The sequence below is a fragment of the Bos indicus genome, chromosome 5 (assembly GCF_029378745.1).
Source record: "Bos indicus isolate NIAB-ARS_2022 breed Sahiwal x Tharparkar chromosome 5, NIAB-ARS_B.indTharparkar_mat_pri_1.0, whole genome shotgun sequence".
In the NCBI taxonomy this organism is placed as follows: Eukaryota; Metazoa; Chordata; class Mammalia; order Artiodactyla; family Bovidae; genus Bos; species Bos indicus.
This window is the reverse complement of record NC_091764.1, coordinates 120,382,253-120,403,176: the sequence shown is the minus strand read 5'-3', so window position 1 is coordinate 120,403,176 and position 20,924 is coordinate 120,382,253. Positions and strand designations below refer to the sequence as shown.

Sequence of the window (20,924 nt, the reverse complement as noted above, 5' to 3'; positions counted from 1 at the left end):
TCTGTATAGCCAAAGCTATGGTTTTTTCAGGAGTCATGCATGGATGTAAGAGTTGGACCAAAAGAAGGCTGAGCACCGAAGAATTGATGCTTTCAAACTGTGGTGCTAAAGAAGAGTCTTGAGAGTCCCTTGGACTGCAAGGAGAACAAACCGGTCTATCCCAAAGGAAATCAACCCTGAATATTCATTGGAAGGACTGATGCTGAAACTGAAGCTCCAATACTTTGGCCACCTGATGGGAAGAGTCGACTCATTGTAAAAGATCCTGATGCTAGGAAAGATCGAGGGCAGGAGAAGGTGGAAGCGAGGATAAGATAGTTGGATGGCATCACTGACTCAATGGACATGAGTCTGAGCAAACTCTGGGAGACAGTGAAGAAAAAGGGAAGTCTGATGTGCTATATATAGTTCATGGGGTTGCAAAGAGTTGGCCATGACTTAGTGACTGAGATTCTTATATGTTAGATTATTATTACTTGAGAGTAGACAGTGATAATCTAAAAAGGCATACTATAAAATCTAGAGAATGCACATTAAAAATCACAGAGGGACTTGTCTGGTGGTCCAGTGATTAAGACTCCACGCTTCCAATGCAGGGGGCATGGGTTCAGTCCTTAGCCAGGAAACTAAGATCCTGCATGTTGTGCAGCATGACAAAAAATAATAATAATTAACAGAGATATAGCCAGTTAGCTGAGTGAAGATAAAATGGAATTTTGAAATAGACTTGTTTAATAAGAAAGCAAAACTAAGATAAACAGGGCTTCCTTGGTGAACAGTCAAAAATAAATAAATAAAATTATGTTTTTTAAGAAAAGATTAAGGAGCCTTTAAAAAAAAGATAATAAAGCAAAGATTAAAAAAAAAGAAAGATCAATAAAACAAAGATGGGACAAATATAAAACAAATGGCAAGATGGTAACTTTAAGGCCAAGATGTCAATTTCATTAAATAGAAATCTTCTAAACTCTTAAGTTACAATGCAAAGACTGTTAGACCATATAAAAAATGAGACCCAACTACTGGCTGTCTCAAGAAATGAACCCTAAAATAAAAACAAAAATAAGCTAAATGTAAAAGGCTGGAACAGAGGAGGAGAAACAAGTTAGAACAGAAATCTTTTTGGAATTTTGCTTCTCTTTATGTTAGCTCATTGTTAGCAAATAGAACTGTAACAGTATTTTTTTTTTTTTTTTTTGGTCATGCCACATGGCATGGAATCTTAGTCCCGGGACCAGGGATCAAACCTGGGCCCTTGGCAGTGAAAGCATGGAGTCCTAATCACTGGTCAACCAGGGTATTCCCTAAATGCAACAGATGTTTTAATGGTGATTTTGTGCCCCACAATTTTACCATATTTATTATTTCTTTTTTCCCAGAAAATTTTAAAAATCCCATTTATTATCAGGAAGCTAAAGTTGAAACTCTTTATAGCTTCACAGAAATGTTTTCACTGAAAAATGTATTTTCCCCATTTTCTTTTTATTGAGGTACATTGATTTATATATATAAATCCCAGGTGTACAACATAGTGATTCATCATTTTAAAGTTTATACTCCATTTATAGTTATTATAAAATATTGGCTCTATTCCCTGTGCTGTACAATATATCCTTGTAGATTATTTACTTTACACATAAAGAGGTAAATTGTATTTCTTAATCCCCTACCCATATCTTGTTCTTCGTATCTATTATTTCTAATATTTTTGGTGGGGTCTTTGGGGTTTTCTATATGCAAAATCATGTCATCTGCAAATAGTGGTAGTTTTACTTCTTCCTTTCCAATCTGGATGCCTTTTCTTTATCTTGCCTAACTGCTCTTGTTAGGTTTTCCAACACTGCGTTGAACAAGAGTGGTGAGAGTGTGCATCTTTGTCTTGCTTCTGATTTTAGAGGTGACTTTCCGTTTTTCTCCACTGATTATGATGTTAGCTATGGGCTCATATGTTGCTGTTTGGTTGCTAGGTCGTATCCGACTCTTCCATGACCTCATGGACTGTAAGCCCTCCAGGTTCCTCGGTCCATGGAACTTTTTAGGCAAGAAAACTGGAGTGGGTTGTCATTTTCTTTTCCAGGGATCTTCCCAACCCAGGGATCTCACCACGTATGGCCCTTATTAGGTTGCGGTACATTCCTTCTATGCTCACTTGACCTTTTTAAAATCATAAATGGGTGTTGAATCAAATCCTTTTTCTTCGTCTGTTGAGAAAACTATTAGGTTTTCATCCTTTATTAATGCGGTATATCATACTGATTTGGGGGTACTGAGCCATCTTTGAACCCCTGGGATAAGTCCCACTTGGTCCTTTTAATGTATTGTATTTGGTTTGCTAGTGTTTTGTTGAGGATTTTTCAATCTGTGTTCATCAGACATGGTACCGTGCGTGTGCTGTTATCTGGTTTTGTAATCTGGGTGATGCTGGCCTTAAAAATGAGTTATGATGCAGTCCCACCTCTTCAGTTCTCTAGAATAGTTTGAGATAAATAGGTATTAAATATGTTTTGGTCTCCATTCAGACCAACTCCTGATTGCCCCATTAAGTAGCAGCAACCCTACCTACTCTTAGTAATCTGGATCTATTATCCCCTCCTTCTTTGCCTGCTGGTTCGCCAGCATGAGGAGATCAAAATGAGCTGGTGGAATCTTCAGATCCTGGTTCAGTGGAGGCGTCCTTCCCTGGAAGCAGAGGAAGTTCCCTTTGGAAGTGTTCCCTACCTGGGAACCAAGGGGTCTAACCCATTAGAGCTTAATGCTACAGAGACAGAAGGCGCTAACTCTGCAAGTGGGTCACTGAGTGTGACGGTCAGCGGTAGGGAGCCCAAGCCCCTGGGCTCTTGGGCCTGTATCGCTGCTCCTGGATACACACAGTGTATCTACCGGGGCGCTCAGTGTATGCACCCCAAACCCTCAAGATACTGCCCTACAGCTGGGACTTTCCCTAAGTCTTTAAGAAGCCATTCCTTCTCTCCATTAGACTGGCTGCTTACAGGTAATACAGCATGTTGCAGAAGTGCTGGACCCAGGGCAGTTCATGCCTGGACTGTGGTGCTGCAATCCATGGCGTTGCCAAGAGTCAGACACAACTGAGTGACTGAGCAACAAATGGCAACTCACACGCTGTCGTACATTTTTCACTGTTAAATGAGCTTCTTTTTCTTTTTAAGTTTTAAGGGAAAAATTTTTTTAAGTGGAACGTTTGTTGTTGTCGTTCAGTCACTTAGTCATGTCCGACTCTCTGTCATCCCATGCGCTGCAGCACGCCAGGCGTCCCTGTCCTTCAGTATCCCCTGCAGTTTGCTCAAACGCATGTTCATTCAGTCGATGATGCCATCCAACCATCTCATTCTCTGCCACTCCCTTCTCTGGCCCTCAACCTTTCCCACCATCAGGGTCTTTTCCAGTGAGTCAGCTCTTTGCATCAGATGGCCAAAGTATTGGAACTTCAGCTTCAGCATCAGTCCTTCCAAAGAATATTCAGAGTTGATTTGTTTAGGACCGACTGGTTTGCTCTCCTTGCAGTCCAAGGGACTCTCAAGAGTCTTCTCCAACACCATAGTTTAAAAGCATCACTTCTTCAGTGCCCAAAAGGCACTCAGCCTTCTTTATGGTCCAACTCTCACATCCATACATGTTGTTCTTGTTCAGTTACTTAACCCTGTTCAATTCTTTGTGATCCCATGGACTGCTGCACGCCAGGCTTCTCTGTCCTTCACCATCTCCTGGAGCTTGCTCAGACTCATGAAGGGGAGGACAGAGGATGCGATGGTTGGGTGGCATCACTGACTGGATGGACATGAGTTTGAGCAAGCTCCGGGGGTTGGTGGTGGGCAGGGAAGCCTGGCGTGCTGCAGTCCATGGGGCTGCAAAGAACCGGACACAACTGAGCGACTACACTGAACCAGAAATAGGACCTTGGCTTTGCTACTGCACTGGCCTTACCAAAAGCCCTCACTACCTGGTCTGCTGTTGCTGCTGCTGCTAAGTTGCTTCAGTTGTGTCCAACTCTGTGTGACACCATAGACGGCAGCCCACCAGGCTCCCCAGTCCTTGGCATTCTCCAGGCCAAGAACACTGGAGTGGGTTGCCATTTCCTTCTCCAATGCATGAATGTGAAAAGTGAAAGTGAAGTCGCTCAGTCGTGTGGACTCTTCTCAACCCCATGGACTGCAGCCTACCAGGCTCCTCCGTCCATGGGATTTTCCAGGCAAGAGTACTGGAGTGGGGTGCCATTGCCTTCTCCGCTGCTGCTGCTGCTGCTAAGTCGCTTCAGTCGTGTCCGACTCTGTGCGACCCCGCTGACGGCAGCCCACCAGGCTCCGCCATCCCTGGGATTCTCCAGGCAAGAACATTGGAGTGGGTTGCCATTGCCTTCTCCATTACCTGGTCTAAAATAAGGCTTTCCTACCTCATTTCTCTGTCACAATACATGCTGCTTGTTTCCTTCGTAGCTCCTTTCACAATGTGTAATTTCTTGTATGTTTATTATCTGTCTCCTCCCACCGCAACTACTATAGATGCTCCAGGGAGCAGGGATATATCCATCCTTATAGACTGCTGTATCATATAGATTCAATCATACATATGATATACATATATATATCAATCATACCTACATATCATATATATATATCAGCAATCATATAGATTGCTACAGTTCATGGGGTCGCAGAGTCGGACACTACAGAGCGACTGAACTGAACTTCCTTGCCCGACTGCCCCGGGGGCCAAATGTGTCCACCGAGGGGCCGCCGCCGCCCACGCTGCCCTGTGCGCTCCCACACTCTGGCGAAGGCCCACCTTGCCTCACGGGAGCGTTCCCGGGTAGCCGCCCTGAAGAGTCCGACCGGCTCCTAGGACGCGCCACTGGCCCACGTGATTCGCCCACGTGACAGGCCGGGCGCCGAGGGCCCGACCGCTCATAACGCTTCTGATTGGCCCGTGCCATTTCCTGCTTCCGGGTTGCGGTCCAAACAACGTCCTATCTCTCGGCGGCCGGGCCAGGAGAGAGAGGCCATTGGCCGTCGCCCTGAGCAGGGCCGGGGCGTAGCCGTCGGAACGCGCTCCCGGACCAAGATCTCCAGGAGAGCCGAGGGGCCCCGCCGAGAGCCGACTAGAACCAGGCAACCCGAGTGCGACCCGAGCCGTGCGGGCTGGCCGGAAGCGGAGCCGAGCGCGGCCGGAAGGAGCCGAGCGCGCCCAAAGGACCTGAGCGGCGACGGGGCGTTGGCCCGGCCGCGCTGGAGCCATGGCGGCCGAGGGGACCGATGTGGTCGGAGGCGGGCCTCTCGGAGGCTGCCTGACCAAGGGCAGCTTGCTGCAGGCTAAGTGCCCCGACGCGGCCCCGAGCCGGCGGCGTGGCTCGGCGCGCTCACGAGACGCCGAGCGCCGCGCCTACCAGTGGTGCCGAGAGTACTTGGGCGGGGCCTGGCGCCAGGCGCGGCCGGAGGAGCTGAGGGTTGACCCAGTGAGGTGGGAGGTCAGGGGTCAGCCCCTCCTGTGCGCGCGCCGGGTCGGGCTCGGGCCCTGGGGACCCTCGGCGTTCCTGGGCCGGGGGCGGGCCGGGGGCGCGGGGCGCGGGGGCTGGACGCCGGGCCGGTGGAACGGACGGCGGGCTGAGCGCGCCCTGCTGTGGGTCTGCAGCGGAGGCCTCAGCAACCTGCTCTTCCGCTGCTCGCTGCCCGACCACCTGCCCAGCGTTGGCGAGGAGCCCCGGGAGGTGCTGCTGCGGCTGTACGGGGCCATCCTGCAGGTGAGGGGCGAGTGAGGACCGCCGTGGCCTTGGGGACCCCTCGCCCAAGTCTGGCAGGTGGTGTGGTCCCCACTGCGCAGTGGAGGACACTAAAGTCCAGGGGTTGAGTATTTTGTCCATTATGATACCAATGCCTGCGCTCTGGAGCCCCGCCCCACCCCCCGGCGGTGAGTCCCAGCTGTGGTGGGAGGAGCGAGTCGACCCTCGTGTGTGTTGGCGCCCCTCTGCCTTTGGCCCCTTGTGACTGTGGTCCCTTCACTGTCCATCTTCCTTCAGGGCGTGGACTCCTTGGTCCTTGAAAGTGTGATGTTCGCCATACTTGCAGAGCGGTCGCTGGGGCCCCAGCTCTACGGAGTCTTTCCAGAGGGCCGGCTGGAACAGTACATCCCAGTACGAGCCCGGCCCTGACCTACCCGAAGCACTTCCTTCCCCCCCCACCCCCTTCCCAGTGTCTGCCTTCACATCCCTCACCCCAGGTAGGGAGTTTTCCCCAAGCCCTGACTCCACCCCACCTCCGTTCCCCCACCCTTCCCCCACCTGCCCCAGCCCCTTCACCACCCTGATAGGTTCCTGGGTGCAGAGCCGGCCACTGAAGACACATGAGCTTCGAGATCCAGTGTTGTCTGCAGCCATTGCCACGAAGATGGCCAAGTTCCACGGCATGGAGATGCCTTTCACTAAGGAGCCCCACTGGCTATTCGGGACCATGGAGCGGTGAGTCAGGAGCCTCCTCAGGGCTCCTGCACATGACTGAACCCCCAAGCTGCCAGTCACTCCTCTGGGCTGCGACTGAATGTATCTGATGCTCTGTCCTCCCCTCCAGTAGTGAAGCCAGTGTCCCACTGTCTAACATGACCTCTTACAGAACAGGCTTCCAAAGATTGCCAGACAAGCCATTCAGTGACAGAACAGGCAGGACAGCCTGGCCGAGGGGAGAGGGGAGGGGTAGTACACTGAGTGTATCCTGTTATTTGGGCTTCAGGTACTTAAAGCAGATCCAGGACCTGCCCCCTACCAGCCTTCCCCAGATGAACCTGCTGGAGATGTACAGCTTGAAGGATGAGATGGGCAACCTCAGGTGGGGGCAGACAGGACAAGGTAGGGGCAGGGGTCCGGGAGGGGGCCGGACAGAGCACAGGAAGTGTGGGGTGTGGGCACCTAGTGGGGTCCTCCCCAGGATTTGCTGAGGGCTGGAATCAAGGTCTAGCCCACGAGGATCCTTCTGACCCTCCTTTGTCACTCTGGCTCAGGACCCATGCCCCTGTTCCCCTACAGGAAGCTGCTAGACACTACCCCATCACCAGTGGTCTTTTGCCACAATGATATCCAAGAAGGTAAGAGAAGGCATCTGAGTGTCCCAGCCTCAGGTGAGGGGGGCCAGAGGGCCCTGGAGTGACCTGAATCTCACCACTTTCCTCCAGGGAACATCTTACTGCTCTCAGAGCCTAAAAACACCGACAGCCTCATGCTGGTGGACTTCGAGTACAGCAGTTATAACTACAGGTGAGGGTGAGCAGATGGCCTCCCGTGGGCCTGTTCCCACAGTGCCCTAGAAAGGCTGACCAGGCCTTCATCTCTGCATCCTAGCTGCCTAGGGTATTTGGGGCTTAGTGTCCACCTTATTCCCTCAGGGGCTTTGACATCGGGAACCATTTTTGTGAGTGGGTTTACGATTATACTCACGAGGAGTGGCCTTTCTACAAAGCGCAGCCTGCAAACTACCCCACTGAGGGACAGCAGGTATGTGGGTCAGAAGCTGGGGGAACAGGACCTGGCCTGTACAGGAGAAGGAGGGTAAAGTCTGGAAGGAATGGTGAGGAAGGGTGTTAACTGGGAAATTTTCACCAGGCTCCCTATTTCCTGACTCTTGTCTTTTGATCTCAGCTCCATTTTCTTCGCCACTACCTGGCAGAGGTAAAGAAAGATGAGACCATCTCCCAAGAGGAGCAGAGGAAACTGGAAGCAGATTTGCTGGTGGAAGCTAATCGGTGAGGGGAGACAGGTGGCAGGGTAGAGCAGGATGCAGAGGAAAGGGAGGCAGCGGCGGGTAGACGCCGGGCTGCAGGTGAGGTGTCAGTGTAGAGTGGGGGCAGGAGGCGACGGTGAGGTCTGAGGCTGGCAGAGAACAGTTTGAGATGGGGAAGAGTCAGGACAGGGTGGCTTAGGGTGACGGGGAGCAGTCAGAGCCTTGAGGCTCGGCCGTCCTGGTGGCCGGGTTCAGGCGGCGCCAGGTGTCCTCTGAACGCTTCTCCTGCCCTTAGGTATGCCCTGGCATCTCATTTCTTTTGGGGTCTCTGGTCCATCCTTCAGGCATCCATGTCCACTATAGAATTTGGTTACTTGGTAAGTAACCCAGGTACGTGTGATAGATGTGGGGACGGAGCGCATCGGGCGCCTTGGGCCCTCTCGGACATCTGTGCGTAGTCAGGTGGCCATGGGCACACTGAGGGGCTGGGGGTGCTGGGCCCAAGCGTTCTCACCGTCTGGGGACTCTTTCCCTAGGAGTATGCGCAGTCTCGGTTCCAGTTCTACTTCCAGCAGAAGGGCCAGATGACCAGCTTCCACCCCTCGTCCTGACTCCACCTCCGACTCCTTGCATTTCTCCTGGAGCCTCCAGGGCAGGACCTTGGGGGGAGGGGCACAGGGGAGGCCCTGGGGACTGGGCTAAGCCCCACTGAGACTGGGGTTAAGGAGGCTAACCTCCCCCGGACCCCAGGTTCAAGCAGATTCCCACCGCAGGCAAGTGGGCAGAAGCCCTGGCGTATGTACCATAAGACAATAAACTCGCTGCATCCCTCATGCCCTGTCCTAGTCCTCCTTGGGTGTTGCGGAAAGGACCCACCAAGAATTGCACACAGATTGACCAAGGACTACTGCAAGGAGCCTCGCTTACAGCTGTTGGGTGATCTGGGCTTGACGCTGGTCAGGAGCTATTCTGCCAGTGGGAACCCTCTGCATCCCCCAGCCCTGACTGCAGCTTAGAAGTGATAAATACCTGGGGGACTTGGGTCGCGTACTGGGGAGTAATGGGTGCAAAGAGGGCCCTGGGGTGGGGCTGCCCCACCCTCAGCACTGGCCATCAGGGAACAGGAGGCACAGCTGACACCCGGGTGACCTTTTCCCTACATTCAGCTATTTTTAGTTCAAATGCCGCCCTCCTCACGTGAGCCCCGTTGGTCCCAGAACTTTGAGCGATCTTCAGCTTGCAGAAACCCGCTCCCCATCCCCACTCCTGATTCTCGTCGTGAAGTGGGGGTAGATTCTCGTTGCCGCCCCGCATCTGTTCTCAACCCAAATTTGGGAGTGGGTGTCAGGTTCCCGGCGAGGGCGGGACTTAGGTGGCCTGCCCTGAAGGACGTGCGGACACGGGCCAGAGCGACTGGCCCCACAATCGAACAGGAGCAAACCCTAGCTGTGAGTGGAGTTGCGGGCTAGCTCGGTCCGCCGACCGGGCCCAGGGCTCTGAGCTCGCGTAGGGGTGGGTTGGGGGGGAAGGGGTGGGTGGAGGCTGGTGCCAAGGTCCCACGTGACACGGCTAGGGGTGCGCCCACCCCGCCTCACTCCAAACCAGACACTCCGCTTCCCAGGCCACTCTCCCCCGCCCCCGAGGCCGCCCTTTGCTGTCCTCGGGGTTTCTGAACTTTTCAAGGCCTTGACCCCCTTGCCGACCACCGCACCATTGTGCGAAAGTTCTGAGGCGGTTGGCGAGGCTGAAGGACCCGACCGGCGGCCAGGGGTTGGGGGAAACCATGACACTACGGGGGCTGGCCCAGGGAGGGTGGTGGGGGCGGGCCAGGAGCGCGGACAATGGCGGGGCGGAGCCTCGGCTCGGCGGCTGAGCCTGCCCACGCCCCCTCCTGCCGCCTCCCAGGTGCCAAGCAACCCCCAGGATGGCGGAAGCGCACCAGGCTGTGGCCTTCCAGTTCACTGTGACCCCAGAGGGGGTCGACTTCCAGCTCAGTCGGGAGGTGCTGAAACACATCTACCTGTCCGTGATCAGGTCCTGGAAGAAACGCCTGATTCGCATCAAGGTGGGCGCAGGTGGTCCTGGTCTCTATCTCCCAGCAGGTGCAGAATCCAGCCTTCCAGGGAAGCAGAGGCCAGGTGTCAGCTGCTGCCTATTGTCAAGGTCCTCCTCCCCTATCTGGGCTGGCAGTTCTGCTGAGTGACAGGCTCCAGCCCTGCAGAGCCCAGAGGGGTGCTCAAGGTGGGGAGGGGAGACGGGAGCAGGAGGTGGTCTTAGGACACAGTAATCAGTGCAGGCGTGGGAATTTGGAGGAGTAAAAGCGGGCAAAGACCTCATAGGTCTCCGCTCACCCCAGTCCTTCCTGCTCTGTGAGCATGGCCCGTTTCTGCCCACAGAATGGCATCCTCAGGGGCGTGTACCCTGGCAGCCCCACCAGCTGGCTGGTCGTGGTTATGGCAACAGCGGGTTCCTCCTACTACAACGTGGACATTTCCATGGGACTGGTCTATTATATCCAGAGATGGCTTCCTGAGGGGTAAGAAGTAAGGCCATGAGAGAGGGCTGGGTGGGCTCTGAGGCCAAGACTCCTGGGCAGGTGCAGGACACTAGCCACTGGAGGTCACAGGGCAGCCCTCCCTGGAGATGGCCGCCGGCTCAGTCCCTGCTTCTGTGAGTTCTTGTGTGATGCTCTCAGGCGCTCAGATGTGAGTGTATCCAGAGAGTTTTTCCTCCTCTGGTGCCTACCCCAGATGGCTTTATATACATCAGGTCTGCAGAATCAGAATTACCCTGAGGCTGGCCTCAAGTGGACCCCCTGCAGGCCTCTCCTCTTCTCTGACAGGCGTCCCTACCGGACCCCATACACCCGGACGCTTTTCAGCATGGCCATCTTCTCCACGGGGGTCTGGATGATGGGCATCTTCTTCTTTCGCCAAACCCTGAAACTGCTTCTTTCCTACCACGGTTGGATGTTTGAGTTGCACGGCCAGACCAGCCACTTGACCAGAGTCTGGGCTGTGAGTGGGGGCCGGTGGAGGGATCCAGGCATCTGGTTTGAGACCGCAGGGCCTCACTTTGGGTTCTGAGCTGGAGGGGACAGCCAGGCAGGGCACTGGTGCCTGGCGGGGTGTGTCCCGGTTCCGAGGGTCTGGGGCAGCCCCTCCAGTGTTTGCTACTTTCCGCTCTTTCCTCCAGCCTCCCCCTCAACATTCTCCACTCTGCATCCTCAGGTCTGTGTCCGCCTTCTTTCTGGCCGACGGCCCATGCTCTACAGCTTCCAGACGTCTCTGCCCAAGCTGCCGGTGCCCAGCGTGCCAGCCACAGTTCATCGGGTGAGGGCCTGGGTCAGGCATCCCAGTGTGCAGGGCAGGCTGCACTCAAAGAACTCACTCAAATGTGAGAATGCCGCCTACAAAGAGTCAGCCTGAGAGGGAGCCGTGAGGCTGGGCTTGGAGGAAGGTCAGGACACAGGCGGCTCCTGCTGCCTGGCCCTCACACTGATGATGACTTGCCTGGACAGTACCTAGAATCCGTGGAACACTTGTTGGATGATGAGCAATATTATCGAATGGAGACGCTGGCCAAGGAGTTCGAGGAGAAGACTGCCCCCAGGCTGCAGAAGTACCTGGTACTCAAGTCCTGGTGGGCAACCAACTACGTGAGTTCTACCTCCTGGGCTCACCCTCACCCTCCCTGTGTCCTGGCTGCTCACACACCACCCTCTGCCCCGACTCTAACCTCCCATCCACCCCTAGGTGAGCGACTGGTGGGAGGAGTACGTCTACCTCCGGGGCAGGAACCCCATCGTGGTCAACAGCAACTACTACGTCATGGTGAGAGCTGGAGCCACACAGGCTGCTCTGTGTTCAGCTCTGTCCCCACCCTGGTCTCGGGGCAGAACCTGGAGGACAGCTCAGAGCCGCGGCGGTAGTTTCCACGAGCAAGTGGAAGTTCTGGAGTGAGGCCTGAAGCAGAGGGAAGATGGGGGTGCGTGACCTACAACTGTCGTCGGATCTGAAGAACCGAGTCGACCCCGCAGCCTGATGCTGTCCCCCCGGGGCTCCTCAGGCTCACTGCCCTGCCCAGCTCAGGCTCTGTCATTTCCTTCCTTGTTCTCCCACTGGCTTTCCAGCCTTGACTTCCCAGCTGTCCTGACAGCAGGGAACTTCCTTAAGTGCGTCTTAAGTAGATCCAGAGTTGTTTCTCTTAGGGCTCAGGTCCCTAACCTGTCGGTTCCTACCCCATGGGAGCGGCCCTCCTCCTGCTCCCAGGCTACGGCTGCACAACCCGCTGGGGGTGCCACCCAGCCACAGGCCTGCTCACCTTCTCCTCTCCTTCTTCCAAAGCACATTTCAAGTAGGGTGCTGCCATCCCCCTCCTCCACAAAGTTATCTTTCTAGAAACCTATGTGCAGCTTGTCTAGGCCAGAGGGTTTAAGCTGTTCTGTGGTGGCGGAACCTCTTCCTCCAAGAAAAATAAACAAAACGTCAACAGCTACAAGGGGTTTGGAAAAGTAGCTCAGGTCGAAGCCAGGGCAGGGGGTGATACGACCGGTCACACGTTTCACCTCAGAGAGCACGCAGGATGGACTGGGGAAAGGGGACGAGACGCCCAGACAGAGGGGCCACCGTGCACACGCGTCGCAGCCTCCCTGCAGGCTCTGCTGTCTCCCTGTAGGACCTGGTGCTCGTCAAGAACACGGACGTGCAGGCTGCCCGCCTGGGAAATGCTGTCCACGCCATGATCACGTATCGCCGTAAACTGGACCGTGAAGAGATCAAGCCTGTGAGTTGTGTTGGGGGTGAGGGCATGACCGGAAGAGGGGCCGCATCTGAGTCGTGCCGGCCCTTCCTCCCAGGTGATGGCGCTGGGCCTCGTGCCCATGTGCTCCTACCAGATGGAGAGGATGTTCAACACCACTCGCATCCCAGGGAAGGACACAGGTACGGGGTCGCAGCCGGGCACGCGTGCCGGGGTGTGGGTGGAGGCCCCTCCCTGCCAGCCGTGGGCCCACCACGCCAGTGCCCTGCTGCATGCTGCTCCCTGAGCATCCTCAGCATCTTAGGGTTGTGAAACTGCGAAAGATAGTTTGTGGCCGATAGTAGACACCTACTGCTTACAGGCACAATGCTACTACTGGGACCCTGAGAGGCCAGGACAGAGCCCCTCCCTGCAGGGGCTCCCGGTGCAAGGGAAGAGTCTCCTGCACAAGAGCGACAGAAAGCCTAATGGAGCTCCTGCCTTGAGGAGCCTGTAGAGGAGGAGGGGCGGGCTTGCCCAGGGCCACCGGAGCAGCACCTGCATTTCTGGCTCCAGGACAGTCTGTGATTTCCTAGAGCTTCAGATTCGTCTTCTGTGAAATGCCTCTCATGGGATTGTGGTTGGCATTAAGTGAGAGACATGGAAATTCTGGCTCAATGCCCAAAGGTTGGGGGAAGGCAGGCCAGGCGGAGGTCCTCATGGCCACCTGGTGTGGGGCTGGAGCCTTCGGGGAAGCATGTGGAGCGGGGGACCCCTGCTTCTGCCTGAGTCCACCCTGGCCTCTGCCACAGATGTGCTCCAGCACCTCCCGGACAGCAGGCACGTGGCTGTCTACCACAAGGGCCGATTTTTCAAGGTGTGGCTCTACGAGGGCTCCCGCCTGCTCAAGCCTCGGGACCTGGAGATGCAGTTCCAGAGGATCCTGGACGACCCCTCCCCACCCCAGCCCGGGGAGGAGAGACTGGCAGCCCTCACTGCAGGGGGAAGGTATTGGGGCCCAAGTTGGGGCGCCAGGAGGAGAGGAGTTCGGTCCCACGTGCCACCCTGGAACTCAGGCAGGAGGCCTGACAGAGGGAGGGATGTAGGCCAGGCGTGCCCGGTGTTGACCAGGACCTGCCGTCGTCAGGAACGCCGGTGGCAGCAACGGGGAGTCGCTGCTGAGACCTCTAGCTGCTGTGACCTCTAGCTGCTGCTGGCTGGATGCGGCTTTGCAGAGGCTGCAGACACAGGTCCTGGGCAGGGCTCTCATCCTGCAGGGGTCCCCCCTCATTCTGCCCTTGTGCCCTCAGAGTGGAGTGGGCACAGGCACGCCAGGCCTTCTTCAGCTCTGGCAAGAACAAGGCTGCCCTGGATGCCATCGAGCGCGCTGCGTTCTTCGTGGCTCTGGATGAGGAGTCTCACCACTATGACCCGGAGGACGAGGCCAGCCTCAGCCTCTACGGCAAGGCCCTGTTGCACGGCAACTGCTACAACAGGTACCACGCCCCGGCTCCCCCGCACGCGGGCCCCGCACTCCCCCCGCCTCCCCCAACTGCCCTTCTCCTCCCGCTGCAGGTGGTTCGACAAGTCCTTCACACTCATCTCTTTCAAGAACGGCCAGCTGGGACTCAACACAGAGCACGCGTGGGCAGACGCCCCTATCATAGGGCACCTCTGGGAGGTAACAGGCCCCGGGAGGGGCCCTGCAGGGCAGGCTCGAGGCGGGGTGGCAGGGCAAGGACGGCCTCTCAGCCTGACCTTCCCTTGCAGTTTGTCCTGGGCACCGACTCCTTCCATCTGGGCTACACAGAGACGGGGCACTGTCTGGGCAAACCCAACCCTGTGCTGCCCCCACCTCAGCGACTCCAGTGGGACATTCCTAAGCAGGTGTGCGGGCCGAGAAGGGGCAGGGGTGGCTGTGTGAGAGTGACAAGGGCCTGAGATGCCCTGCAGGCCTCCCCTTTGTCCCAGCCCCACTCTCAGGGGAAAGGTCCGAGTGTCTCTCATGGTCCAGACCGACTCCAGGGAGAACAAAGATCCCAGGACCGTCTGGGGGTTGGAGAAATACGTGAGGTGTGAGCTCATGTCTGGGAAGCACCTGTCAGTGCTCCCTCCCCCCCAGAGCCCAGCGGGGCCTCTGTGCTGACGCCCCCGGCCTGTCTGTGGCATCTCCTCCTGAGGACATTGAGGCCTGCCCAGCCTTGCCTTCCTCCGTTACCAGCCCTCAGGCCTTCTGGACATGACCCCGGAGTCCTGCTGGAGAGCTCTGCCCCCAGCTGACCCCTCCGTGTCTTGGCAGTGCCAGGCGGTCATCGAGAGTTCCTACCAGGTGGCCAAGGCGCTGGCGGACGATGTGGAGCTGTACTGCTTCCAGTTCCTGCCTTTTGGCAAAGGCCTCATCAAGAAGTGCCGGACCAGCCCTGACGCCTTCGTGCAGATCGCCCTGCAGCTGGCGCACTTCCGGGTAGGAGCCCCGGGCCGCCGAGCAGGCGGGGTGGCAGCCGGGTGCACCCCAAGGTTCACCCTTCTGTGTTCCCCAGGACAGGGGCAAGTTCTGCCTGACCTATGAAGCCTCAATGACTAGAATGTTCCGAGAGGGCCGGACGGAGACCGTGCGCTCCTGCACCCGCGAGTCCACAGCCTTTGTCCAGGCCATGGTGCAGGGGCGCCACCTGGTAAGCCCCCGTGGCCTCGTGCTGGCGACCGCTCGGCCTCTGCGGGTTCGGGGTCAGACCTACTCTTCACGGCCCTGTTTCTGCCCCCAGAACGAAGACCTCCAACGTCTGTTCCGGAAGGCTGCTGAGAAGCACCAGAATATGTACCGCCTGGCCATGACAGGGGCGGGGATTGACAGGCACCTCTTCTGCCTTTACGTGGTCTCCAAGTACCTGGGAGTCGAATCCCCTTTCCTGGCTGAGGTCAGTGTGGACGGGCATGTCTGTCCGCAGGCCCGCTCTCGGTGGCTCTGCCTGCTCCATGCCCCGCCCAGGCCTGTGGACTGGCCCAGAGCAGCAGCCTTCCCCTTGGCGAGTGGGTGTTGGCGTGAGTGGGGATGGACGGACAAACGTGACATGTCAGGGGGTGGCAGCGCCCATGAGGGAAATGCAGAGGCTCAGGGGGACTGGGGTGTCCGGGCGGAGGGAGCCTTCAGTGCCCAGACAGCCACCAAGGCCGTGGCGTGGGATAAGGAGGAACAGCTCGGGGTCCGGGTAGAGGCAGGGGCGGGACAGGCAGGTCCCATGATGGAGGGTTCTGTGCAGATGCTGTGACAGTGGGAACAGACCGGGGACCAGGGCCACAGTCAGGAAGGCCCTGCATCCGTCCCTTCTGCATCCTCAGCCGGGACAGGTGCTCAGGTACCACTGTCTGCAGGTGTGCAGAGCATCTGACTGCAGGGCCTCCCTGTCACAGGTGCTCTCAGAACCCTGGCGCCTCTCCACTAGCCAGATCGCTCAATTCCAGATCCGTATGTTCGACCCAAACAAGTACCCCAAACACCTTGGTGCCGGCGGTGGCTTTGGCCCTGTAAGTGCCCTTGAAGGTGGGCAGGTGGGCGGGACTAGGGGACGGGCGTATCATTGGGGAGTGCAGGGACTCAAGGGGGTCAGACCAGAGGCAAGAGCACAGGCCTGGACCTGCCTGGCATGGGAACAGAATGGGTACCTGTCGACCTGTGGGGAGGAAAGTGGATGGGACCTCACCCCTGCTGGAGTGACCCTGCCTGGAGCTGATGCGCTCTCTGAAGGGGGCTTACAGACAGTCCAGCTCTGCCACTGAGATTCACACAGGCTAGTTGGTCAGGGAGCTGGAGACGCCGTGGAGAGAGGCGGTGCTCTTGAACCTCCTGAGGGGACGCAAGGTCGTGGGTCCCCTGGTGGGGTCTGCAACCCTGGGGCGCAGAGCTCCTCTGTTTTCCCACGGTTTCCTGGGGGTGGGCCCCTTCCTGTGAATCTTGTCCGCAGAACAAGGATAACATCAGCTTGGCTTTCAGATCTTCAAGGTCAGCTCACCTCTCCTTTTTTACCCTCCACACTGCCTCAGGTGGCAGATGACGGCTATGGAGTTTCCTACATGATCGCGGGTGAGAACACCATCTTCTTCCACGTCTCCAGCAAGTTCTCCAGCTCAGAGACAGTGAGTCTGCCCTGCTGCTACTCTGCCTGAGGAGGGTCGGCCCAGGGTGCGTCTGGAAGGACCCTTGCTCCTGGGGCCAGGGGTCGGGGGCTCGCCCCCAGGGCACGTCTGGAAGGGTCCTTGCTCGTGGGGCCAGGGGGCAGGGGCTCGCCTGGAGGTTGGTCTGAACTCTTGACTTCCACAGAATGCCCAGCGCTTTGGGAACCAGATCCGCCAAGCTCTGCTAGACATCGCCAATCTTTTCCAAGTTCCCAAGGCTGATGGCTAAGGGCTGGAGAGATGCCAGCTGCCCTTCTGTCCCCACAGAGTGGAGGAGGGGGCCTGTGGTCGGCCTGCAGGCACAGGGGTGGCAGCGCATAGGTGCCCAGGCTCCAAGAACATCTCCGGAAACAAGTGCTCCCCCAGCTGACACTGCTCCCTGAGGGCTCAGGTGGCGGAAGTAGGGCTGGAGGGAATCTTGATTTTTTTTTTTTCTTGCTAGATGCTAATAAAAATAAGGCTGTATGGTTCTGTTTTAGCCCTTAAGTACCTGTAGGTTTTTTTGGGGGGTGGGGGACTAGGAGTCCCTTCCCTTGCTCTAGCTCAGGCCAGCAAGGTGGCCAGGGAAGGGCTAGGGCTGGAGACTGTGAGAGGCTTCTGACCTGCTTTAAATATGGGTCTCTGCTGTCCACACCCACACATGCACTTGGAATAAATTCTTGCTTTAGAACTTCCACCGTTCGCTGGTGCCGCTGTTTGTGTGCTGGAGCTAGGGCCCACCTGCCTCCTCTGTACCTCCCTGGGCGGGAGCACAGCTCTGTGGAGGCCTCAGCATAGGGAGGAGCTGCAGTCCCAGGCCTGAGTCTGGGTGCCAGGTAGTCATGTCTGTGAGGGCGCATAGGATAATCTGGAGCAACAGGCATTCCTTCCTTCAGGCTGGCTTTTTATTAAAATAATATTACGAGTAAACAAAAAAATTAATATGAAAGTATAAGCAGGTACTCAGTTACCATTACCACAAGCCTGAACAAATCTAGATCTCATTGCTCCGCTAGGTGCTGAGAACCAAATGTGCATTAGATACAGTCCTTGGCCTTCTCTTATTAGCCAGTTTCTGCTGAGCAGCCACCGTCTCCTTGGCTCCATGCGGGAGACTCCGTGGTGAGCAAGGCACCACGTGCCCACGAGCATGTCACCACTCAGTGAGGCAGGCATGGGTCCGGGGACGGAGCGGCTGGCAGGGACACCAGGAGGCTTTTGAGTAATCCATTTAGCAAGTGCTTACTGAGCACTCAGTGTGCTAAGCACTGGGACACAGCAGTGAGCAGAACCAGCAAAAACAATCCCTCCCTGTGGGGCTTCAGAGTCTAGTGAGGGAGAAAGGCAATAACCAAGAAGAATGAGCAAATTACATAGTAAGTCGGATGGTAATCAGTGCTAAGGAGAAAAATAAGTGAGGGGAGGAACAAAGAAGGGATGGGTGGCAATTTCAGACAGCGTGGCAGAGCCAGGCCTTCCCGAGTGGGGCCATTTGACTCAAACCAGCAGGAGAGGAGGGTGCAATCCATGTATATACCTGAGGGCACAGTATTTCAGGCCAAGAGGGTGGCAAGAGTCAATGCTTCATGGTGGGAGGAGCCTGCTGGGGTAGAGGAACTGTCCCCGAGGCCTGTGGCTGGCGTTAGGTCAGGGGAGGGGCAGCGGGGGCCTCGTAGGCCAGGCTCTAGCTTCTTGTCATGATGTGGGAAGCCACTGGGGTTTGAGCAGAGGATGATATAATCGGTTGTAAATTTTAATGGGATCATTTTGGCTAACCAGAATAATATTAGAACAAAGTAGGGCACAATACTCTGGCCACCTAATGAGAAGAACTGACTCATGGGAAAAGACCCTGATGCTGGGAAAGATTGGGGGCAGGAGGAGAAGGGGACGACAGAGGATGAGATGGTTGGATGGCATCACCGACTCAATGGACGTGAGTTTGAACAAGCTCCTGGTGATGGACAGGGAGGCCTGGCGTGCTGCAGTCCATGGGATCACAGAGAGTCGGACACGACTGAGCGACTGAACTGAGCTGAGGGCACGATGAGGATAGAAGCAAGATGTAGCAGTGAGCACTGCTCCAGGTGATGGTGGAGTTGGGAGAAACTAGGGCACTTAAACTAAGGGATGAGAATCAGGAAACTAGGGAGCTGGCAAGGGTAGTTCACATTTTATTTGGGTGTCTGGGTGATTAAAATTTTTAAGTGTTTGAATCTGACATGACTGTAAGAAACGTTTGTGAAAATGCCTCAAAATCTTGAAAATATAAATTGAAAGAAAGGAGATTTAGGCTCCTGATAATAGCTTTGAAGCTTGCTAGAACCCTGAGAGCATGAGATGATTCCCAGGACAGAGGGTCCTAAGCTCTTTTTTTTTTCCCCTTTTTATTTTGTACTGGGGTATAACCAATTAACCAACAATGCCATGACAGTTTCAGGTGAACAGCAAAGGGACTCAGCCATGCATATACACATAACCTTTTTTGGGTCTTGTGAGAAGCTCATAAAATACAGCTATGCTCACAAAATGGTACACTCCATATCTGAGCTTTCTTGGGCTTCCAAAAGTACCTTCACAGACCTTTGCCTCTCAGGTGCCTGCGTGATCTGCCCTGGGAAACAGTCTGGATTTGGTTGGCCTCTGGGAGACATCAGCTTACCCAGCCCTGGGAGGACAATGAGCCGACAAGCTGGCTTTTAATTAAGGTTAAATTCAGTCAAAGTTCTTTTATCTTATCTGTCCTTGGTTGAAATAAGAGAAGAAACCACAGTGCTAAACCAGGGTATAAACTTCCGATGATTACCCACCAAATGCAAATCTATATTAGTAACCCACAGATGTGCAGATATGCATTACTAGTTAAGGCTAGCAGTCATAAGAGACAAAGCCTGAAATCTCAATGGCTTAGCCCAATAGAAGTTTAATTTTTATTCAGTTGGCTGATAAGAAGACTCTGCTCCATACCATGATTCAAAAATGGGCTGTTAGAGGTCCTGCTTTCCTCAGGTAGCTCCCTAGTTGCCTTGGAAATCAACATCCCTCAGGTCCATGGAGGAGAGAGAAAGAGGGCTTACTCATAGGCGGCTTTTATGGACTTGGCCTGGTAGTAATACAGAGCATTTCTACCCACATCCCATTGGCCGGGACTCATACTGCAAGGGAGGCTGGGAAATGTAGTCTAGCTGTGTGCCCAGGCTATAAAGGAAACATTTGGTGAACAGTTAGCCAGTTTCAGATGCACAAGTGTATGGGCAGATAGATGTCTCTGGACTCCCTGGCAGTCCATCCATCTTGGCATGATCTTTACAGGGTGTTTCAGACACCCACCTCCACCTTCCAGGCCCTCACATTTCAGATCAACTGATTTCTAGTCTCTTACGCTCCCCTACAAGAAACCTGAACCCCAACTTCACTCTTCATTTCTAAAGGAGGCAGGCACATCCACACCTTTGCCCTTACTGAACCTCCTGTCTGGAATCCTGTCCCCTTTCTCAGCCTGGTAAACTCCTTCCCTGAAGCTGTCTTCATTACCCCTCAGAGTTATTCCTGATTCATGTTTTTCTGGGATGCTATAACAGAAATCAGTCTAGAAAGTCTGAGGAAATGGTGGAGCGATTGGAAGTGTGCAGGAAGGAACAGCCAGAGAACCCGGTTAAGAAGGGGCAGGAACCTGGCAGCCTGGAAAGGGGATGTGGCCCAGACAGAGGACTCAAGAAAGAGACGTGTCCTTACTCTGTGCCCAGAACCGTCTGGCTCAACTCTAGATGTGTTTCCTACTCTGCTAAGGATCAGAATCCCTGAGAGTGGGTCGCAGGTTTGTCAGGGATCTCAGAGTTCAAGGTATTCAAAACTGAAGTTAACAACCTCCTAAACTGCCTTCTCTGCCACTCTTCCCCATCTGAGCCAGTGGTATCACTCTGCAGCTCCTCATCCATCCCTTCTTTCTCCCTCATTTCCCACATTACCAAGCCTTGTCAAGTCAATCTTCTAAATGGCTCTGACTCTGTATTTCCCTCCACCATGACCACCCCCTCCCCTGTGCCTACCTCCATCATCATGGACCCAAACAGCAACAGCTGCTCCATTTCTACTCTCCCTCCAGCAGCCTGAGCGACCCCTTCACCTTGTCACTCTTAGGCTTACCACTCTCCTAAGGTGCCCATCAAACTCTATCTCCTTGGACTGACTTATAGGAGCCACAGTGATCTCTTTAGCCTCCTCTTGACCAGAGCTTTATGTACAGCCCCTCTGGAGTTGAGTGGCACTCTCACTTGGCCTTGCTTGGTGATCTGTGCTTCACTGCCTGGAGGC

The 20,924-nt window shown here is 55.2% G+C and overlaps 2 protein-coding genes across 5 annotated transcripts; both read left to right on the top strand.

The window, feature by feature from the left end:
* The first annotated feature begins 4,955 nt into the window (after nt 1-4,955).
* Nucleotides 4,956-8,551, top strand: CHKB (choline kinase beta). Of its 3 annotated transcripts, none has more exons than XM_070790701.1 (11): nt 4,956-5,472; nt 5,644-5,752; nt 6,029-6,142; nt 6,333-6,466; nt 6,735-6,830; nt 7,028-7,086; nt 7,174-7,255; nt 7,384-7,492; nt 7,637-7,740; nt 8,014-8,108; nt 8,255-8,551. In XM_070790701.1, the coding sequence occupies exons 1-11, from the start codon at nt 5,249-5,251 to the stop codon at nt 8,428-8,430; spliced, it is 1,302 nt and encodes a 433-aa protein (XP_070646802.1). In that variant the 5' UTR covers nt 4,956-5,248; the 3' UTR covers nt 8,431-8,551. The 3 variants fall into 3 exon arrangements, with proteins under 3 accessions (XP_070646802.1, XP_070646804.1, XP_070646803.1); XM_070790702.1 differs by having other exon boundaries at nt 4,959-5,472; nt 8,014-8,095; XM_070790703.1 differs by lacking the exon at nt 8,014-8,108.
* Nucleotides 8,552-8,894: 343 nt separating this feature from the next.
* Nucleotides 8,895-17,305, top strand: CPT1B (carnitine palmitoyltransferase 1B). Of its 2 annotated transcripts, none has more exons than XM_070790700.1 (19): nt 8,895-9,166; nt 9,624-9,783; nt 10,115-10,254; nt 10,561-10,735; nt 10,949-11,050; nt 11,239-11,376; nt 11,474-11,551; nt 12,396-12,503; nt 12,577-12,661; nt 13,271-13,466; nt 13,769-13,954; nt 14,034-14,139; nt 14,229-14,345; nt 14,758-14,922; nt 14,999-15,133; nt 15,224-15,376; nt 15,870-15,983; nt 16,500-16,638; nt 16,777-17,305. In XM_070790700.1, the coding sequence occupies exons 2-18, from the start codon at nt 9,643-9,645 to the stop codon at nt 16,620-16,622; spliced, it is 2,262 nt and encodes a 753-aa protein (XP_070646801.1). In that variant the 5' UTR covers nt 8,895-9,166; nt 9,624-9,642; the 3' UTR covers nt 16,623-16,638; nt 16,777-17,305. The 2 variants fall into 2 exon arrangements, with proteins under 2 accessions (XP_070646801.1, XP_070646800.1); XM_070790699.1 differs by having other exon boundaries at nt 8,897-9,166; nt 16,500-16,592.
* Nucleotides 17,306-20,924: the final 3,619 nt, after the last annotated feature.

What these genes read in the sequence shown, in the direction of transcription:
- CPT1B (XM_070790699.1), top strand. Translation starts at nt 9,643, where the DNA reads ATGGCGGAAGCGCACCAGGCTGTGGCCTTCCAGTTCACTGTGACCCCA. An exon ending in TGCCAGCCACAGTTCATCGG is followed by an intron (nt 11,051 to 11,238) that starts GTGAGGGCCTGG and finishes TTGCCTGGACAG; the next exon opens with TACCTAGAATCCGTGGAACA. An exon ending in CATCCCAGGGAAGGACACAG is followed by an intron (nt 12,662 to 13,270) that starts GTACGGGGTCGC and finishes CCTCTGCCACAG; the next exon opens with ATGTGCTCCAGCACCTCCCG.
- CHKB (XM_070790701.1), top strand. Translation starts at nt 5,249, where the DNA reads ATGGCGGCCGAGGGGACCGATGTGGTCGGAGGCGGGCCTCTCGGAGGC. An exon ending in CCACAATGATATCCAAGAAG is followed by an intron (nt 7,087 to 7,173) that starts GTAAGAGAAGGC and finishes ACTTTCCTCCAG; the next exon opens with GGAACATCTTACTGCTCTCA. An exon ending in TACAGCAGTTATAACTACAG is followed by an intron (nt 7,256 to 7,383) that starts GTGAGGGTGAGC and finishes TTATTCCCTCAG; the next exon opens with GGGCTTTGACATCGGGAACC.